This window comes from Limulus polyphemus, unplaced genomic scaffold, assembly GCF_000517525.1.
Source record: "Limulus polyphemus unplaced genomic scaffold, Limulus_polyphemus-2.1.2 Scaffold2193, whole genome shotgun sequence".
Lineage (NCBI taxonomy): Eukaryota > Metazoa > Arthropoda > Merostomata > Xiphosura > Limulidae > Limulus > Limulus polyphemus.
The window spans coordinates 19,724-42,153 of NW_013667803.1; the positions used below are offsets into that span (position 1 = coordinate 19,724).

A 22,430-nucleotide genomic window follows, 5' to 3' on the forward strand; every position below is an offset into this window, starting at 1 on the left:
AATAAATATTTATATTTCTTACCTATATTTCTGTTTTCAAAATATGGTAATGCATTTTCCAACACCAAATCAAAGAAATGGTTACAAACTGATTTGGTTTAAATATTTGTATAGGCCACACTAGGCATAGAATTTAGATTTTTTGCTTGTATCATCCTGCTTGTCAAAATGCTAAGTGTGTTCAAAGTACATTTTATTTGGTTTTTAAGGTGATTTCTAATCAAACTGTTTTCAGGGATGAGAAATGGTGAGGCTTATAAAAACTTGGACCTTAATGGCAAGCACAGTCAAGTCCATGGTCAGTGTCACAGTCAAGAGGGAGGAGCGAAGGAGGGTAGGAAAATGGGTTATTTGTAACAGAAACCTAATGCATTTTAACTTTCAAGAGCATTATTCTTTCAATCTGAGGTTTTTCCACATAAGGACTATTAATTTAAAATAAATCTTTAATAATTCCAAATAACTTGTGTGGATTTTCATCAACTTTGAGCAGTATTTTCATCTTGAAACAAACACAACAACACATTTGGTAGTTCTGATATGGTGATGATCTATCAAGTAGAACGTGATTTAGAAAAAGTGTTTGCCATTGGGCAAGCAAAATTTCCAACTTCAGTGGTTACTTTTGGGACTTGTAACAAAGGTTTTACATGGCGTATGCGAGATAATCTTTTCTTCATTTTTAGGCTCCAACTCCCTCCCACAGGTTTTAGTTCTTTGGTGTATTGACTTATACAGTTTATTATAACATTGGATTTTCATTTTCTCCATTAATGTATAAGTTATTCTTACTCTGACCTCTATAATCAGCTACTTTTGATCAGAAACTTTTAAAATATACACCTAAAAATCACAAATGAATAAAAATCTCCACAAACCTATTTCAAAAATCTGTTGAAACAACTTTGTGAACACAGATAACAAATATTTTAAATAATAAAGTTGTATGAAGTCATCTCTCATCTGAATAACAGATTCATTTTAACAGGACAAAACATGAAAGAAACTGTTTCTGTAAATCCCAAGCTCCTGAGTATTTCTATATCATGAGTGAAATGCAGGTGAAGTTCAGTAACAAGTATTTATTAAACCACCTGTGGTGACATTATATGTTCTTAATGATATAGGAATGTACATAATACATCAAATGTTTTGAAAAACAAAATTCCCTTCAGATGGTATTATGAACTTCACTTATAAATCTAAAATAAAAAAGAAATACATTCAGTTTATTCACTGGAAATGTATATAGAAATTTAATTGACTTACTTTATTTGTTGTAATTAAAGTATTGCTGGTGTCAGCTGGCTCATCAAAACTAACAGAGATATTTTTTGTGTCTTTAAGAGGTGGTGCTTTCTTTGTCTGAAATTACAGAAAAATATTGTTCACATAAGGTGTTCGACTAGTATTTACTCAACACAAATAAAAATTTGTTTTCTGAAGTTACTGTGATGAATGCTTATATGATGTGTTAGATATTATTAATATCTGAAAGCCTAGAACACTGTCCACAGTTCATCTCACTAGAACATCATTGCCAGGTTGGAGTATTTTACAATAATCCTATATGTTTAATCATCTCACTATGGGCAGATCAAAGTGTGCATGTCATGACGTTTTAGATAGTTACATTCAGAACTTAAATAAGCTACTTTATTATATATATAAACTTGGCATCAAAACACAATTAATAAATCAAGTTTTAATATTATATATGTTCTAATTTTAAAAGGAAATATTAAAAAATATGCTCAATCTCCTGTAGTATAAGAACTGTGACATTTATTCTCTAGGTCTTCCCTCTCTCTAGTTTATTCACCACCCCTCCAAGAAGTACAGAATTTAAAATAATTCTTCATTATAATATAGATGTTACTCAGGCAAAGCATAATTTTCATGGCCTTCAATCTTTTTTAAAGAGCCGTAAACTAGTTGGCCGTGACATGAGTCAAGGTACCATTATTTTTTGAGATACCTGTAATTTATATTTTTAACAATGAGCTATTTTGTGATGTTTAAATAAATGTTTCATTTCAAAAATTATTTTAAGTTTTAATGGGATAAATATGGTACATTTATGTTTTCTAAAAAAAAATTCTAGAAATGCACGTTTTTGTTTCCTATCTTACTTGGCTCAATTCCTTACTATTTCGGTCAATTTCAGCTGTGGGAAATTTATTCTATCACTTCACAAGATTCATTGAGTTTTAATACAACAGTGTTACTTTAAATATTTCATTGCAGTAACTGCAGAAATATGATTTGTTTGTACTTAGGAACTCAGATACACAATAGTTTATCCTAATATTCATAAAAGTGAGTCAAATGTTGTATTCATCATGGTTTACGTATTATAACAGTCCATATCAACTTTAGTAAATTCTAACTTTAATACCCATCCATTATATTTCTTTTACATTTAAAATTTAGTTAAAAAAATAAAATACAAAACTTTTCATAATTCTCTCTCTTACTACTATTTTAAGGTATAATAAGTTAATGCTTATCAAATGACTGCTGTCTTTTATCTCATTATTTTTCAACTATTTATATCTTAAAGACACAAGAGAGTAATAGATAAGTTACCCCCCCCCCCCTAAAAAATTCCTTAATTACATACGACTTGTATACATACTTTAATTACAAGGCAATTTACCTCTTGAACAGTTTCCAAAGTGTCAGAACTACATGTTTCATCTGAAAATAGAATTTAGTAACTGAAGTATCGTACATCAAACAGTAATATTCTGAGAAATTTTCTTCCTAACTGGGAAAAAACATTTAGAAAATAGGGAATAATCTCAATCTCTTTAAAAATCTTTCATCTACAATAACTAATTTAAAAGGAAACATTTTTCTTGCAGACAACAGATATCAAGTCTTTTTTTTTATTATAAGAACAAAACAATGTTTTTCTCTGTATATTAGATAAGATATTTACTCTATTATATCTACTGATATATTTGGAAATATATTTCTCACTATTATTTCCAATGTTGTCATTTCATACTACTACTATTATCACGTGCAACTAATCCATTGTACAGTGTTTATTTTTATTCCTGTTGTTGAGCATAAAACTACACACTTTTAGCATTATAAGCCTTCAAACTTACCACTGGGAGGCTCATTGGTGCAGTGAAATGTTTGGTATTAAAACTGAGCAAAGGAAGTGTTCTTTATAGATTCCTATGTCTTTTACACAGCTACTCATAAATCTAAAATATATAGTTATACACTTCTCAAAACAATTATGGGAACAAACAAACAAAAGGGGCTCAACACTTCTGTAAATAAAGAAGGTAACAGAAATGTTAATTAAAACAAAACAGCCATTATTATGAACTTTTCTGACCCAAAACTTTGATGAGTTTTGTTTTCCAAATAAATTATGACATTTTGAAAAAAAACAAACTCAAAACAAAAGTGTAATCCATGTAGTGTGTAAAACATGAAAACTTGAGGAACACAAAACTAAAATTCTCAAGTAACGTCTGGTAAAAGGCATGACTACCTCAAGCTTGTATACACTCTCAACAATGTCTTGGCATTCTTCTGTCAAGGCTTGTCACAACTCCCTAACATTGGTAGGTAGATTTACACAGTGACAAATCTGTCTTTACAGTTGGTTCCACACGTGTTTGATGGGATTTAAGTCCAGTGATCCCACTGGCCACTCCATTATCTCAATCCCTTACTGCTCTAAGTAATCTATAGATAATCTGGTGGTGTGGGGTCTGACATTATCCTGCACCATCTGGGCCAAAAGTGGGTCTTCTGTCTCTTAAACCATGTTCATGAAGTCTGTTATGAACAGATTACTCAGATACATGAATGCAGTTCCATGATAAAGGTCAATTTGTAGGCCTCTAGCAGTACTTTGATGATTTCATAGTGCTAAGTTCACCAAGTAGTGGTTCTGTCTTTGACTTGTAGCATGTTAAGGGTGAACATCCTCACTCCCTAACTATGTGGGCAAGGTAAATTCCCCTTACCCCCAAAATTATGGGGGGGGGGGAACATGGAACAAGCTGTGCTCAATCAAGGACCCTGGATAGGATCACTCTGCATTCGGAATTACGAGAAAACAATTGTCCCTCTTCCACAAACAATGTATTGAACTAGTATTGATCAACCAGATAGATGAGAATCTGATTTGGTATTATGAGTAGGCTCCTGCATATGCTGGTGCCACTCCTACCAACACCTGAAAAAAAAACATCCAGAGTCCTGGGTAGGGCCCCAAACTTTGCCCTCTTCCCTAAGAGTGGAGGAAAGTCACTCGAACACTCTGGAGGAATAACCTCTGTCCAACACCCCAGTGACTGGAAATTGGTAAGGACTTCTTAGCTCCACTAGTTATGGGCATTGAGGAGTCTTGAGGAACAATGCTCTGGAAACAGTGCAGTAGGTGAAGCAAGTTCCCTAAGTTTTTTAAAGCAAACCGACCCCAATTTATGCAATCCACTGATCGGCAGGGATGGACAAGATCTTTACACATTATAGTCCATGAGTGGAGGTTCAGTATAGTATAGTAATACCACCTGGTCTGCCTCTAGGTGATCTTATGGAATATTTCATTTCTACAAAGACCTGTTGCAACCTAGATAAAGTATATTGTATTAGTGGTTGCTAGTGCAGATTTGGTTTGATAAAAGCACACCTGACTGAGCAATGCCACAGAGTGGGATCCTGTGAAAAAAGATAGCGGATCCTGGAAAGGAAAGAAGAGACAAGATTAGTAATGAAAATACTCACCCTTCTTTAGAATATAGCAGATGTGGTTAATATAGCTACAGGGTGTAGTCGAAAACACTCACAGAAAGATACTTCCTGATCATGCAAGTAATGTGAGATAAAAGTATTTGGAGAAGTCCACATACCAGCCTGCACAATGTCCTCAAGCAGGCAATTCAAATGGGCTGGTAAGGACATAGAAATGTGACGAAATCTGATGAGATAGGAGGTGCAGAAGTCTCCTTGCTTCCAAAGAGAGCCCAGATTAAACAATATGGATCAATTTTAATACCCACAACATCAGGGTAACCCGGGGGTAAATCCTGGGAAACTGAAGTATCACAATGAATAAAAAGCCATTGCCTAGCACCTCTAAAAACTTTAGTGTGAGCAACATAACACTTCAAGGCCCTCACTGGACATAACAAACGATTGGGATTCCATCAGTGATAGAGGTCCTCAGGCCAGCACCAATACAAAATAAACCTTAAGGAAAAGGTGATACATGAGGCTATGGGCTCAAACTGATGTTGAGAAAGAGCATGTAACACCATCTTTATATCCTAGTTAGGTAATTGAAACAATTGTTTGGGACAAAGGACTCAAAACAACTTGAGGAGGCTGGAGCGCACTGGGATCTCAGAGAATTTTCATTTCTTCGAGTATCTAGAGGTAGCTAATAAGGTTGGAACTCTTGGAAGAAGTGGTTTCAACCTCCTCACAATACACCAATGTCAAAATGTGTGCCATTTCCATTGATAAATGTCTATCGTGGGACAATGCAGAGAGAGGTACATAGCAACCTTAGAAGTTAAACCCCGACATTGTGCGAAGGATCTCATAACCTTCATGCATGAAGCTTGAGCTTCAGGATGGATGGATGCAAGATGTTGGATTGTGACTGCCTCAACAGAGATGGCCAAAGAGGAAGTGGAAGAGGTGGGCACTCCTGAAGGTACTACAAAAGTGGAAACCAGGGTTGAGCTGGCCAACTCGGTGCTATCAACAGAAAGCGATAAGGGGTTAACGAATAATTGCTAAGACTCTGAGTTATAGACGTATCAGTGGGTAGACATATAGGTGCAATTCAATCCAATCCTGACTGAATGCATCTACTGCCAATGCCCAAGGGTAAGGTACTAGAGACTAAAATGCCAGTAGTTTAGTGTTCCAATGAGTGGCAAATGCACTGATCATCAGTGTCCAGAACCATGAGCAAATCCTATGTAAAAACCCTCAATGAAGCATCCATTCTCTCGGAAGAATTTGGTTAGGTTAAGACAATTGATCCACCACCAAATTCATCACCTCCAGAACATGGCAAGCTAGTACGATGATATGATGGAAGTGGGCCCAATATAGAAGATCTAAAGTTTAAAAACAAAGAGACTTGGACTCAGTGCCCCCTTGACAGAAAATGTAAGACACCAAAGTGTAATTGTCAGAGTGAAGCATGACTACTTTGCCCCTCAATAATTCTAAACCTTGAATTAAAAGATCATAAAATACAAAGTACAAAAGCATAAAAAAAGCTTCAAAGCAGTTAAAACAATCCCCACTGATTTTTAAAAAAATCTATAGCAACTAACTTTAACTCCAAACGTCTCTCCACAAAACTAATGAAAAACAAGAGGGAATCCTCAATAGCCTCAGCAATTAAAATTATTTTAGGTAGGATTAGAGTAAATTAATCTAGGAGACCTTTTTTACTTTTTATTAGCTATATTTTTGTGTGCCAGCAATACCAAGTGTGGGGTGTGTGTATATACCTGATTCGATTTTATTACTCATCAGGATCTCAACCAGCCTACTCTCAAACTGAAATTCTGTGATGCAGGATTAATTTAGTCTATGAGTCCTTGGGTATGGTCAAATACATCAATCGAAAACTGTAATTAGATCTCAAATCAGTCAAGAGATGACGAAGCTATAAGCTAAAGATTTGTATTTGAAAAACTCAGAGCCTTTCTATCAGCCACTGTGCCATGGCTAAAAAGGGAGAAATCAAGGTCACAAACACTAAATGGCCTTTAGATGTATTTTAGACGTTATTTTCACAAAGAGGTGTTAAACAAAGCTTTGCAACTTGTAATATAGAAACTTTAAAGAAAAAAGTCTTCTACCTTTGTTTTAACAAGAAAGATTTATCCCTAAAATAATTTTTTAAAAAACAAATGTAGCCATTAAACAATTATGAAAACTCAAAGCTGACTGGGATCATAAAAATGGAGTACAAGTTTATCCTTAAACAGAAAAATCAATATAAACTATTGTTGTAAGTAAAATTACATTATTAGTAGAATATATATAATTTATAATTTTTTTTACAGAGTTTGAATTCATGATTAGTGTTATTCAAAGAACACAAGTTAAAACAAAAATAAAAATTTTAAATTTAGATTATTACATGTTTCAAATGACTCGGTTATTCTTATTGAGGGACATAAAACTAATTGTAAATTAAAATTGTATGAGATGAATATATAATATCTCTTACAAGTACAAGAAAATTCAGAATATACATAAAAAATATCATTTCTAATAATTGTTACAATCTATTTATCTTGTTGTGTATAACCAATCTGACAAAATAAACAATTAACCCAAGTATAAAGAAATACTTTTTCCCTAATTTTGTGTCTTAGAATGATGATCAAAGTAATTAGAAAGTTTTACATGTATCTTCTTTAAAGAATTATTTTACAGTTAATAAAAACATTCTTTAGTTTACTTTCAGCAGTTTTATTAATTTTTATTTTAATGCAATCAACATCAAAATAAATTTCCAGACAGAGAGTGACAACTAAAGAAATAAATTCATTAACATGAAGAACTTATAAGCTTACTATAAACATGACAATGATTGATAAACAATAAATGTTAGAGTTTATTCTTGTGAACTTTTTGTTTCTCTCTCTCTCTCTCTATATATATATATAGGTAAATATGAGTGCATGTGTTTTTAATTGCCATGTAATGTCATAGTATTTCAATAAAAGTCTGACATAAGTGAGTATACATATATTTATACCTACCTATAGTATATTTATTTGGGCTTCTATCTTGATCATACACACTCTCACCCAATACATTAATCCCACCAAATAATGCAACTCCCCCAGCTGGTTTGTTGGTTGACCCTTCAAGCTTTCTATCAAGGTTACGAGAGGCTGTTGTTAATGTAGAATTGGCTTTAGAATTAACAATTTTACTTGAGGATGTTTGAGCAGGCTGTTGAGTGGTCCAAAGGAAAAATTGTACATGTTAAAGAAACAAAAAGCTTTTAGGACTTTGGCATGCTACAAACATGATGTGTTAAAAATATATGATCACGCAAACACAGAGTATAGTACAAGAACTTAACAACAGCATTATCACTCATACGGTATTCGGCTTAAGGTTTAATACAAAATAAATCAGATTAATGTAAATTAAATCTATATACCATTGTATTTTCTGCATCACCAATGCTCAACAATGAGTGTTTTTAATGAGTCAAAGTTTCAAGATATAACAATTTCAAGCAGCTATGAAAGTAATATAAATTAACACATAACAATAACATTTAAAACAAAATACCTTCTGAAGGCTTGTAAGTTTTATTTAAGTTAATTGTTACAGCTGTGTTGCAAAATGTGTTCTCAGAATTTGAACACAGAATCAGATTTATTATAGCTAATGATGGAAGACATGTAGAAGTTTATTAATTAAATGAAGTAAACTTACAAGCATTCAGAAGATATTTTGTTTTGAAATATGTTAGTCAAATAATAAAAATGTTATTCAACTTCTTTTTGGTATATGCATTTTGGGCCACCCTATATACATTATGACTTGTGATAACACAGGCCTGCGATGGTTTTATTGTTTTAAATTTTTCACGTTCTACAATAATTCCTGTACGCTGAATCTGAAAATGATGTCCATTTTTCTCCATCACGTACAGATTTTTCACAAATGTCATATGTACTTTTACATAAGTGAATCATTTTCAATGAAATCAGGTCATATTTTGTTATGCTTAAAATTCTGACAACCACTGGCTATAGATATCTCTAGACCAATTGCAATGAGAAAAACACCACTAGTATATAAACAGTTAGCAGGCCACATGATGTGTCATTTCTGGATAGTATTTGTTTCTGCATGCACTTTGGCATTATTTTTTTCTTTTCGATATTATTTATTCATTGCTATGGCAACAAGAGGTTGTGTAAATGACCCAAACATATTCTGTTATATTTGTGGTAAATTTATTGTAAAGAAACAAAGGCAAAACATTACAGAATTTGTCAAAAAAAAGCATATTACACGTATTTTGAACCAAGACCAATCATGGGTTCCACACAAAGTTTGCATCATTTATGTCAAAGAGTTGAAACATTGGACTAAAATTAAGAAAAAGTCTTTGCCTTTAGGAATTCCAATGGTCTGGCATGAGCCTAGTAACCATGGAGATGACTACAAAACTATTGCTCCTGGACCTGATGTACCTGTACCTACTCCACTGAAAGCTGTTGATACAGTTTCATCTGATTCTGATGTCAATAGAAATGATGATAGGGATTTTTTTCAACTTGAAACATCTGTTGAACCATAACTTTTCACACAAGGTGAACTTAATGATTTGGTGAGAGATTTGGGCCTTCAAAAGGATTCTTCAGAGATTTTGTGGTCCAGACTTTGGGCTAAGAATTTACTTTCTCCAGAGACATCATTTTACTGGTACTGAGAAAGAGTTTAATACCAATGCTAGGAGCTGCAGTCCATAAACTAAGTGCATGGCAACTGTTAATTGATTCCACCAAAACAAGTCTAAAAGTTGTTCTCCTTCATAATGGTAACATATATGCATCTGTTCATTCAGTTCACTTAAAGGAAACCTACCAAAATCTCAAACTTCTTAATAAGGTAAAATACAAAGAACATGGTTGGCTACTTTGTGGAGGCTTAAAAGTCATTTGTATACTTCAGGTCAACAATCCAGTTATATAAAGTTTCAGTTTTTTTTTGTGTGAATGGAGCAGAAGAGCATGAAATCAGCACTGGATAAAGACGCAATGGCCACACAGTCAGCCTGATACCAAGATAGAAAAATATTGCACGTGAAAGTTTGACACAAAAATGTCCTATTTCCTCCACTTCACATGCTTCATGAAGCAGTCTGTAAAGGCCTTAGACAAAAATGGTGAAGTATCTATGTGGGAAATTCCCAGCTCTTTCAGAAGTGAAACTTAAAGAAGGGATTTTTGTTGGCCTCATATTAGGAAATTGACTTCAGATGAACAGTTCAAAAGGACAATGAGGAAAGTTGAAAAAGAAGCATGGATTGCTTTTAAAGATGTAATTGACAAATTTTTAGGAAACAACAAGGACCCAACTTTCAAAAATATTGTCAATAACATGCTCAATAAATTCAAAGAGTTGAATTGTAATATGAGCTTGAAATTTTATTTCTTACAATGACATATTGACTATTTCCCTGAAAATCTTGGTGCTGTCAGTGAAGAACAAGGGGAAAGGTTTCATAAAGACATCAGGGAAATGGAAAGGAGGTATCAGGGAAGGTGGAACATCAGCACGATGGCTGATTACTGCTGATCGTGGAAATGAGATACTCCAGATGCAATACATAAAAGAAAGACCACAACTTGTAGGACTAAAAGATGTAGATTTCACAAAAGAAATCACGATGAATGAGGATGCATATGTGTTTCACATCAATGTTCTTCCCTTTTCTTCAGTTTATTTTGTAGTTTTGTTAACAAACATAATAATAAAAAATGTTCATTGTGGTAAACGAAATAATAATTTGATCTAAGTAAGAGTTTTTTCTTCCCGATTTGTAAAAACATCCTTACGTGATAGAAAAAAATGAATATTATTTTTGAAATCTGCATAGCTGAATTATGGAAACTCCATTCATAATAAAAACAAAACAACTTCTATGAAGTTTAAATTCGAAGGCCTGTGTAATTTGTGGAAGTTTAACTATGTGATTTTCTCCTAATAAGTAAAAACAACCCATGCAACCTACTTTGTAAGTCATACCAGAGCCAAGGCAAACAAGCACAAAGTAAATGTGTCATTGATGAATTGGAAATGTGCAAAAAATACATTCTCCACAAAGACTTTGATTTAAGTCTAACTAATAAATACATATATTTTGATGTTTGGGATAACTTCACAATGTCATCAGATGCATAATTTACTTTAAAAAACACCATCAAATAGTACTAAGGAATTCCAAATTTATAAACTGACAGTTTTTATTAACTTTATTAAAAACAACGTCTGTGAAACAGCATAAAACTTAGTAAAAATTTAAAATTTGCTTTTAAATTTCATTTTGAATTTTCCTTGTTTTTTAAATTCTAAGAATGGCTTTTAGTTTTTATAAGAACAAATGATAAACTATATTACTTTGATTCTTTATTATACCTCTATTATGATGCACTAGATTGAGTCACATGTTTTTGGTGGATATCCATTAAAAAAAGATGGTTTACATAAAGCTTACACACAGTTAACAATTATAAACAGCTTGGGGTATAGCTGAATACAAAGTACTTATATTTTCTTACAGGCTATTTGTCCTATTGCAACAGATGATATCTAAAAAAACAATATTATTTTGAAATTCAGAGCTATACAATTTTGCAATATGCTAAATCACAGATAAGTAGGAAGTATGTATTTCTTTAATAAACTAACTGTTTATAATTCATATACCATAAAACTATACATCTGCAAAAAAAGATTATAATATAAACATTAGGGAAACATAAAACTAAATGTCTGTTGATACCACGATAAGATACATCGTCCGATACGATTTATGTATCTCCAAGAAATTTAGGAAGTTTTAGGTGATCATTATAAGTCTTTTGTACAGAAAAAAATCAGAATTTCTAATTAAGTATTTTTGCTAAAAATTTATGATTCAATAAAAGAAGATGAGTATTGAGTACTATGTGTTGTCTTCATTTCTTTTATCAAAAATATTACATGCAAAGTAACATAACAAATTAACAATAACAAAATAGATAGACATGAATAAAACTCTATATCCCGAGCACTTTCGAAAAGAGGACCTTTCTTTTTTAGGGGCAAACTGAAGAAGAAAGGTCTACCTTTCGAAAGCACTCAGGTTATAGGGTTTTTATTAATTTCTATCAAGACGTGTTTTTCTAATATCATGAAAATAGATAGGCAGATATTAACTTTTTTATTTTACTTCTCTTGCCAGCTGCCATTTAATTGATCAAACCAGTGAATTTGAAAAAGCACTATAAAGTTTGAAGTACTTAAATAAGACAATGTTAGTAATATAGATAATAAATTGCAGACAAGACTGTCAAACTTTGTAACAAACTGTTGTTAAAACGTTTGTTTCTAGATATGTATCGTATCAACTACTTTGAGGAGATATGCACTCCTAGTTAATAATACTGTTTGACAACTAACAACAACTACAAAATATATTACCAATATATTCAGAGAAGCAAAATAAGAAAATGTTTAAATCTAATTCTGAATTATAAGTGTTTTGATCTTAAACTGATATTTCAGTACAAATTCAAACAAATTTCTGTATGCGAGTCTTCTGTTCTTAGTTTAAAATTGACTATACAGCTTTAAGTGAGATTAATTACACTGTGTAAGAACTATGTACCAGTATCTGTGCTGTCCATTGGAATTTTTTGTTGATCATGTTCAGTCTGATGGTCAAAATTAAGCCCTCTTGCATGAGACATCATTGCAAGGGATGGCGAGATCAATCTTAAACTACATACCTTGAAAGACTGTCCATAGACTCTCCACTGCATGTGGATATTGTCTTGTGAGACCATGTTTAAAAAGTTAAAAAACACAAAAGCCTATCATAGGAGCTGCATTGGAAAACTTGTCTAGTCAGATGTTACTACCTTGAATACAGTTTCTCATAAAAACAACCATTGATTTCAAGCTGTGGCTGGAAGTTTGTGAACCTTCATTAATTTGAACCCCTTGTTTATTAGATAGTTAATGGCACAATCTAGGTTCTATTTCATAACCATAGCTTTTACTTTGCAGATAAAAGTGTTGCTCCAGATTTGCCAGTGGTGTGACTTCAGGGAACCCATTATTTCCTAAATTCTCTCTACCATGGAGAGCACCAAATACTCCCTTTTTTCAAAATGTTATGTTAGCTTAGTATTGCTTACCAATCTTGCTTTATGAATAAATATCCTTCCTTGGAATGTGCTTTCACTTAACTTCCAATAACAATACTAACCCTAATGGTATTACAATCAACTGGTCCAGAATTTGCTGTGAACTAAATTTAGAGATGCTAAACATATTGCCCATGGTTTCATATCCTGCACTTCTTGTAACATATCTCCAAATCTTTCATATAAAAGGTGATTAACCCTCTGTAAAATAGATTACCATAAGAAAAATATGTTTGTTTAATTTAGGCACAAATTCAATGCCTAGGACTAATTAATTATTTATGAGATATTATTGACTTGTATATCTTTTAAACCAGTTCTTTGAAACTCTTAAGGTCTAGATTCTTGTTGAGCATTGTGTTTGAATGAAAGTATTCTCTTAAAATCAACTATTAAAGAAATACATACTTCCTACTTATCTATAATAAGTAGGAAGGTAATTTCATGATCTCAGAACCAAAGATGAATCAATCTGATGCTGGGTGTCATGAAAGATTGTTTTGTGATCCCTGAATCAAAGGTGAGCTTCAGGCGAATACTACTTGTAATATGAAGCACTTATTAATAAAATCATTGTCCTCTTTGTAATAATTCAGGACTCGTTTTGGTTGAATATCAACAGACTTAAACCAAATAGCTCATTTAGTTGTTCTGAACCACCTGAAAACTAATATGAATAGAATTCTATGCTAATAAAAAATATATTTGGGCAAAGAGAGAATTAGGAACCGGTTAATTCTACTTATCATGAACGTGCCTGAGTATTATACTCCATGATCAAAAGTTAAAGAAATAGCCATATAAACAAATGAATATCTTCACAAGAATTATTCTCTATGATGTTTCTAAAAGTCAACATCTCTAAGACGTAAAACTGAAACTAAAATATAGAATAACACAAACTACTCAGTACGGAAATAGAAAACTGTAACCTCCCCTATAGGCTCTTATTAGTGACATAAATTGGAATGTTCTACATATTTTGTACCAACTAGAACCATTTAGAAGTGAAATTCAAATAATTTTTATTATAAACTCATATCTACTAGTAATAAACGAACTTATAACACCAAATGAAAATAATTTACATCTAATAAATATATTTAATTTTAAGAAAACTATAAGTTATGTTATTTATGTGCCTTGATTGAATGTACTAATATTAAATAAATAAGGATTTGTGTTACCAGTATATTTTGATGTTCTTACTCACTAAACTTAAAAAGTCTTTACAGATGTCTTATTGTAGAAAAAAATTAACATATTTTTCAAACATGTAATTTATTACAAAAGAAAAATAATGTTTAAAGGAACAATAAACAAATGACTAAATCTGTGGTTTGTTACTTCTAAACTTCCATTCTGTTGTTGTTCTCTGCACAAGCTATGCCATGTCATTTTCACACGAAAACAAATTTCTTATTGCCCCACTTCATTCACTCTACATTCAAATAAATAGTTTATAATCTGCTCTATTTAATGGTGCTTGATCTTTACCCATAGCTATTTTCAATTTGAGTTTCATTATACTTGTTTATAACCTGCAGTAAGCTCATACAAACATGGGAAAAGAGAGGCTGTGCTAATAAAATTCAAAGAAAAAAAAGAAAATCACATGAAAAACAAAACATTAATAATCATATTCTAAAGGGTAGATAGTTTCTTAGCAAATATAAACATATATTTTAGAATGGGCAGAAAAATTAGAAAAAATCTATTAGTGCACTGTTTATGCTAAAATGTAACTTAGAAAATGTTTTTCATTTTTCTTTGTGAATTATATAAAATAAATGTTGGTAGTAGTCAAAATAGCAGTTGTGAATTATTTATGAGTAACAAATTGATGAAAGGAAGTAAGAATTATTTAATTGACTTAAATTTTGAATTTTGATATACAGGTGTGCACTTTATCAATAATGAGAATAATGTTATAATTAACAAACTCACAAAATATAAAACGTAGTAATAATCAAAAAGTGAAGGAATATCACCTCACAGGTGCTCTTTTATAGGTATACTGCAGTTCATAGAGCATGCTCTAAAAGCACTAGTCTTATCGATATATATATCCTGAATGTAACATAACACAAGCTTCCATTTTAAACCATTTTAATACGATACTTTACATTATGAAACAAGTTTCTTGTCGTGTCCACACCCAAACACCTGAAGGGTACTCAGCGGCCTTGAAAGCAATGCTGAAAGGGTGTTACATTTTGGTCTCGAACCATACAATCACAGTCCACATCAACATATACCAGTGCAACTAGGACCAATATAAATCTTAAGAGACTATTCAATAAAACTTCGTGCTAATGGAATTTTTCAATTTGCACTAGTAAGCATATTACGTTAAAACCAAGTAAAACGCTGGGTATATTTAGTGGATTTCACTTTCTCCAGTTGATTTCAAACATTAATGCATATTTCGATCCAGGCGAAAATATTCAGTATTATTAGTATTAAAACATTGGTTAACTCCGCTTTTCCTTCAGTGTAGTGTGAGCTCTCCCATCATTAACAAAAAATACTTATGATATTATAAAAAAAATAAATTAAAATATGATATTATATATGCCAAATGTTTCAGTGTCAAGATATCAGGTGAACCGTATATTCCAGTTATGTTTCATACGTTATTTTATATATTGCAGTTTTAATAGTCTAATCAAATTATATATTTCTATTCCTTTATTGCTTGGTAATTGTGTTACTTTATTGGTGTAACATTACTCTCAGAAAAAATTTTATTTAAGGCCCACTTATTTCTTCAACACTAAACACATGTATTTGTGCATGAATACTGCCACATTAATAGCACAAACCATTGTGTTGTATGCTAGACAGATTGCCTTCAGATCTTGTACAGTAACTACAGCATAATAGCATATGCTCAATAACCTACCAAATACTATACTGCAAACTACAAGCCATTAAATTAAACTCTTTCTTGCCATCAAAATAAAGAATTGCAGGCAGAACTCAGTAAAACAAAAGCTTTTCAACTAAAACTCCTTCAAGAAGGATTCATATTTACGCTGATACAGTATAAATCAATAATGTTTCAGACTGACAGGCTAAACACAGAAAATAAGGATTGGAGACCCACCACATCATTACAGTTCATGTCGGCACGTCTTTTCATGCTTTATATATTTAATAGTTGCACAGATATATCATGGAAGTATCTTGCGTACACGTGATTTGTGTTTCTAGATGGAGATCATTCTTGACTATGTTGCCTGGGACACACGGACGCCCTTGTCTTTGTGTTCTTGGATTTTCCCTGTTACAAGACGACATGCTTTGTTTACTATGACTGGAGTACAATTTGGATTGAACTGGTGCCTCACGCTGGTTTACATTTCTTTGTTATCCAATGCCATTAAGTAAAAGGTATATCCCAATTTTGAAAATTCTGATAAGTGTGTGTGTGTGCATTATATTCAAACATCTCATCCACCAAACTAGCTTCCAACAAAAAAGATGTAAATAAATTTAACACATAGTTTCTTTTGATGAAAACTTAGTCATAGAGAGACATAATTCAGTGGCATTATCCACATCTTAGGCATGTCTAGAATAAAGTTTTCATAAAAGCTTTCACACATCTATTCCTTGATCCAATGACAATGTTTGTACAGATGGCATCAGATAATGAGAGAAGACATTTAATTTTAGTCATTCAAATTCACCTCTGCATATTCAAAAACTTTGGTTTCTTTCCAGAAAAATGAGTTGTAATAAACCATGTGACAACAACTTTTATCAATCATGTGGCTGAACTGCAACAGATCAGGTATCTCAGGTTGGATTAAAAAAATATAAAAACAGGATTTACCTCAGAAAATGATGGATTCAATTCCATGGAACAAAAACAAATTGTTAGGAAAGTAAAAAGGTCAACATATGCTAAAGAGCATAGAATTCAAAGGCAATTAACTGTCACGGAAAGAAAATAAGATTGCAAAAGGTTCATCATGTTGGATATAGACTAGAACAGGAAATACATGTGGCTAATGTTGATTAGACTAGCAGTTACCCTTGGGAGAATGTGACAAGTTATGTTAACTAATCACATTTATGAGTGTGTGTAATTCATGTAAATGTGGACAGTTAAAAACCAATTAAAAAACCCTTCAAGATATATACCTTGGCAAGGAGAATAAATATGATATTATATAAAGTTATGATATAATAGCTACTATATAAAGACGAAAAGCCGTCCGTTCACACTCAACTACCATGAAACAACAGCACTTTGTCGTGACAAGCAAGTTTTTATTTTTAAAGTTCTTCCAGCCATATATATATATATATATATATATTCTATAATAACCTGCATGTTTTACCCACAGCACATTTCAGTTTTGAAAATGCACAAATTAAAATGTGTTTATTCACGTCAACAGGCTAACAAAGTCAAATCCAGGAAGACACTCCAAGGAGAAGACACTAAAATTCATAAAATTCACTGCCTTTACAGTCATAATTAATAAGTTGCAGGGTCATACAGTTGAATAACTAGGAATATGTCTTCAAGAATCGTTTTTTTTGGATGTTTCAATTCTATAAGGATTTATCAAGAACAACATTTGAACATAACTTAAAAATATACAGAAGTCAAAATGTTAATCAAGTAATATTTAAAGGAGATGACCAAATATACAAATATAGAAATAAGAAACTCATTCTCCATACCTATATTGTTAATAGATTATAATTAATTTTTAGAAAAATGAATCATCATTTCCCATCATGTGACAGGCATTCAGCTTGTTCAAAATAAATTTTTAATGAAATGCAAAAACACCAAAGTTATTTACGTAGTGTCAAAAAATAAATAAAAATTTAAAAACAAAGTGATTTCATAAAGTCAAGTGACTTTCTTTGAGAAATAATATTTATGGATTTTTCACAAAATTAATATTGAAAAGAAAGTATCTCACAGAATAAAAATAAGTAAGTTGATATTATTAAAGAGACACTATTACAAGCCATATTTTGTGAATAATATTTGTCTTTCATATGATAATATAAAAAAAATACATAGTCAAACAAGTGCTTATTTCATAAGCCTTAAACAATGATCTACCTTGAATAACTTAAGTTTATATATACAGAAACAAACCTCTGAACTTGGGATGTCTACAGCAAAAAGGTCAACTTCTGGACTCTCCTTAGCTGGTCCACCAAACAGTATATCTTCATCCTCAAACATTGACTTACTTCTAGGTTTAGACTGCTCAAAAATATGAAAAAACATTAAAATGCTGGTAAATAAAAAAATCATAAACAAATATAATATATACCACCCTTCATTTATTCTGTGTTTTACTTTAATTGTGAATTCTTATTGTGAAAGAACTGTGAATCTCAATATTTGAAACTGGCAGTTATCCTACAGATCCTTCAAAAATTTAAACTAAAATAGTAAAAATACAACTGACTATATTTTAAGATAATGTCTGAGATATATTTGCATGCAGTCACACAGTGATATGTATTGATTATATAAGATAATGATTAGTGACAAAAATTACAGATAAGGTTGTTTAGCTGAAAATGCATATGTTAGCTAATTATGTTGTTAATATACTCCCCCTCTTCACATCTTTCACACACAGACTATTATATATTGCTAAAAGTTCACACAAGAGTGTATATAATGTATTAGACTATTAGTAGAATATGTGCTGGTTCTGTTTAAATATCTCAAGTCAGCAAAAATATGTACACAAACAATATATCTCTATTATAAATCATTACCTAGAAAACATTAGGTATTTAGTACAATAAAACTATAATAATTTCTGTGGACTTCTTGGAGCTTAACCCTTTCCACACAAGTCAAAGGCCACGTCATCGAGTTTGTTGACTCGCATTCAAAATTTCATTGAACTACTATTTTATGAATTTATGTCAATAACTGTAGATTATAATTCAAATTGTAGTATTATACATTATTTAATCTTTTAATTTAAAAATAAATATTAAAAACATACACCTAAACATCGATTTTTGTGTGTCACATGGTACGTTGAAAGCAGCACTGGTTCAAATTAGATGTTTGTGATGTTGAAATACAAAGTCTATAGTTCTGTATGAATTAGGAACTCAAATTACTGATATTAAAAAGCTAGAATATAAAATAAGAACCTCCTATCTTTTCTATTTCCTGAGATATTGCTCATGTACTGAATCAAACACACTGGCCCTGCTCACCTCTTTTCATTTTTGGAAACACTCCCTTATATGCAATTCTGTCTATGACATGTGAATAACCAATTAAAAGTTCATAATGTACCCCTAGTGGTTTTCTCAGCCATTTTCATATATAACAGGGTCATCTCTTTCCTTCGATACAAATCTTCATGCTGGTAAAGTGAGTCTTTAGTCTGCTCGAAATTTCATATTTTTTAGTCCCAAATACAGCTAAATTACTAAGCTTGATAAATTATAGTGAAATTATATTATATCGATATAGTAATTTATGAGTTTTTGGTTACTTGAAATGTATATATATATATATATATAAAATTAAAAATATATTTCGTTTCACATCCTCCATGTTAGGCCCACTGACAGGAAGGGGGGGGGGACTGCCCTGGGGCCTGGACGAATGAAACCTGGTTATGCCATAAAGCCCACAAAGCATCTTTAGTCTATATCTTCATTTAATGATAAAAAACCATAGTTTTTTGCTTTTCTTTATATACAGATGCTTCATACATTAAGAATGACTGAAATAATAATTTGAGTAATAATTAATATGTATTTGTTACTTTATAGATTTAATAGATATTTGTTGTTACTTTATTAATGTTTTTATGCTTATACTGCGAGATAAAAACGGCTGCTGCTATGATCTTGTCTGGTTTATGAGCTCAATCTGTCCAAATTTAGGATCTTCTTTTTAATAAATTATTGAAAATGTTAAAAAAGAGAGAGAGAGAGAAAGGTGGGCTCGGCGAGGCGCCAGGGCCCATGCTGGCTCTTGAGTTCCTGCTCCACGTGCAAAACTTTATAAGGCTTAGCAACCTATGACAAGCAGCAAATGAGTACAAAGTTCATAACTAGAAGAAATAATTGTTTGATTTACTTCTTTATTTACTGTTCTATGTTTTCAGAAAAACAAGTTACAAAGTTATTTGTAAATAGTAATAATGTATAATAATTGAAATGTGACTGTATTTTACAAAATACTAGTCCATTAATACATAGCCAAGACAGGTCACTTTGTGAAGACTATAGGTCAGTTTTACATTATTGGATATGATAACATGAGTGCACGCGCACCGACTCATTGTAACTTCTGTATTGTTAGCCAGGCACGGCTGAAAGGTCAATATAATAAAAATAATAAATATATATAAATGTATAATTTTATGAGATTTAAGTTATTTAGTCTAAACATTTGTGTTATGTGTTATAATCTGTAGTCATTCTAGAATGAAAAAGGCATAACTTATATTTATTTCAAAATTTTTTATGGTGGTTACGGGTTTGGTCAAATCAACCAAATCTGTATAGAGATGTGTTAGTGAAAATAACAGATAAGATATCAAGTTTTTTCTTCAAAAATGTTTGATAACTATCTCAGTATATGAATGTTATAAAGATTTTGCATGTGAAATTTAAATATTTTATGATGCATAAAAGTATTTTTAATCTTAAAATAAAAATTACTTTGCATGTTGGATAGGCAAAATGCTGAAAGAAAAAGGCATGAGAAAAACATTGCTTTACAAATCTTAAGACTTGATGAAAAAAAAATCTGATATTTTGTGTATAAAAGCCTTGTAATGTTTACTGATAATCTGCCAAATTTCGTGAACATATATTTCCTAATTTAAAACTTATAGAATGAAAACTAAAACAAGCACAAAATGGTTATGAGGTTGGTCCCAGGGACCAAGCCCATGCTGAAAGAGTTAAATAGAAACTTCAATTCTTTGACTCACAAAAAATGTACATACATCAATGTGGAACTGTCAATACACATGATAGATATACACGACTGTTTCATTTAATTTTAACACAAGAGTTATGAAGTGCAAATGATAAATTTAATATTTTAAGAAGTGATAATGTATCACAGGTTTGCTTACGTAACTGCTTACGAATCATTTGTTGCATAGTTCAGTTGCTGAATTGATGTCATGTTACTTGAATCTTCTTAATTTTTCTAATTGCTTTAAGTGCATATTGTACCATTGTAATGTCTCATAGTTTGTAGAAAGATCTAGGCCTCAGTAGAACAATATATATATATATATATATACACACAGGCACCAAGTCAGTGCAAGTAAGTTAAGTCAGTGAAAGTGAAAAAGTGACGTTAGACTTTGTGTGAGTTTAGCCGTAATGGGCAATTTCTGAACTGGGTTTCACAGCTTGTATTGTAGTAACAGAGATAGAGAAGTACAATTTTTCTTGTCAAAGGGTGTTCTAACGTAACTGAACCTGCCTGTGTGGACTTTGATGAAAAGAAGAAAATTATTTAAAACTCTGGATACCACTCTGGTAACCAATGGTTAGAGTGGTGATTTTAAAGTGAGTATCACAGCTTTGTTTTGTAATAACAGAGTAGAGGAGAATAATTTGTTGTTTCAAAGTAATTGTAAAAGGTAATTGAATCTGCCCATGTGGAATTATCTAAAGCTTTGGATACAATTGTGATAGTCAATAGTGTAATGAATTTTTGTACATACATTTGAGTTGTTCTGAATATATATTATTTTAAAACAAGTGGATTATGTGAGGTCCATTTATTGTTGAAATTTATTGCCAACAGATCACAAACAGCTACTGCAAAGAATCACATACCTATAAAACCTGACAACACAACTTTTAAGAGTTAATGTAGGATGCTCAATGTACTTTGTATGTGACATTCCATTAATTATTTTGCATATTTTGGGAAGCACAAACACAAAGTTTTGATATAAAATTATTGTTTAACACCATCAAATTTGGATTTTATTGTAGTTCTATATTTGAATTTTGGATACCAAAATTCCTTGATATGACAATACACAATTCTAAGCTCATTTAATAACAGTTAAATAAAGTTTTGTTAATGGTCTGACAAGATTTGTAAAAAACTTCTCGATTTTGTCCTCTTTTTTTTTGTATTCAGTGGTTATCAGATTAGTTTTGTAGAATTTTAATGGATTTAAAATAAGTTCCTAGCTTGCCAAAGGCATTCTTGAGCTTTATAGAAACAGAACAGGTTTAATCACTGTCTGAAGATTATACATCTTTATTTAAATATATTATGCTTGCAAGAGTCATGGACTCTGAATATTAGGTGCACACCTAAAATGTAGTCAATATGTATAAAGTGCGAATATGTACAGTCATACTGAAGATAACTCAACATTTTCATTTTTGCACAATCACAGAACTCACCATTATCTTTAATTAAATTTTAAATTACACATCAATCAACATATATTACACATATTTTGA

General features: G+C 31.5%; 1 protein-coding gene across 6 annotated transcripts in view; it reads right to left on the reverse strand.

The window, feature by feature from the left end:
- The window catches only part of LOC106466226 (WASH complex subunit 2-like), a 181,958-nt gene that overhangs the window by 8,629 nt on the left and 150,899 nt on the right, over positions 1-22,430 (reverse strand). For all 6 annotated transcript variants that reach the window (XM_022394196.1, XM_013926476.2, XM_022394198.1 and 3 more), the window contains 4 exons: positions 18,088-18,198; positions 7,776-7,971; positions 2,660-2,700; positions 1,270-1,365 (listed from right to left, as the gene is read on the reverse strand). In XM_022394196.1, the coding sequence (XP_022249904.1) occupies positions 1,270-1,365; positions 2,660-2,700; positions 7,776-7,971; positions 18,088-18,198 (444 nt within the window). The remainder of the gene's footprint in view (positions 1-1,269; positions 1,366-2,659; positions 2,701-7,775; positions 7,972-18,087; positions 18,199-22,430) is intronic.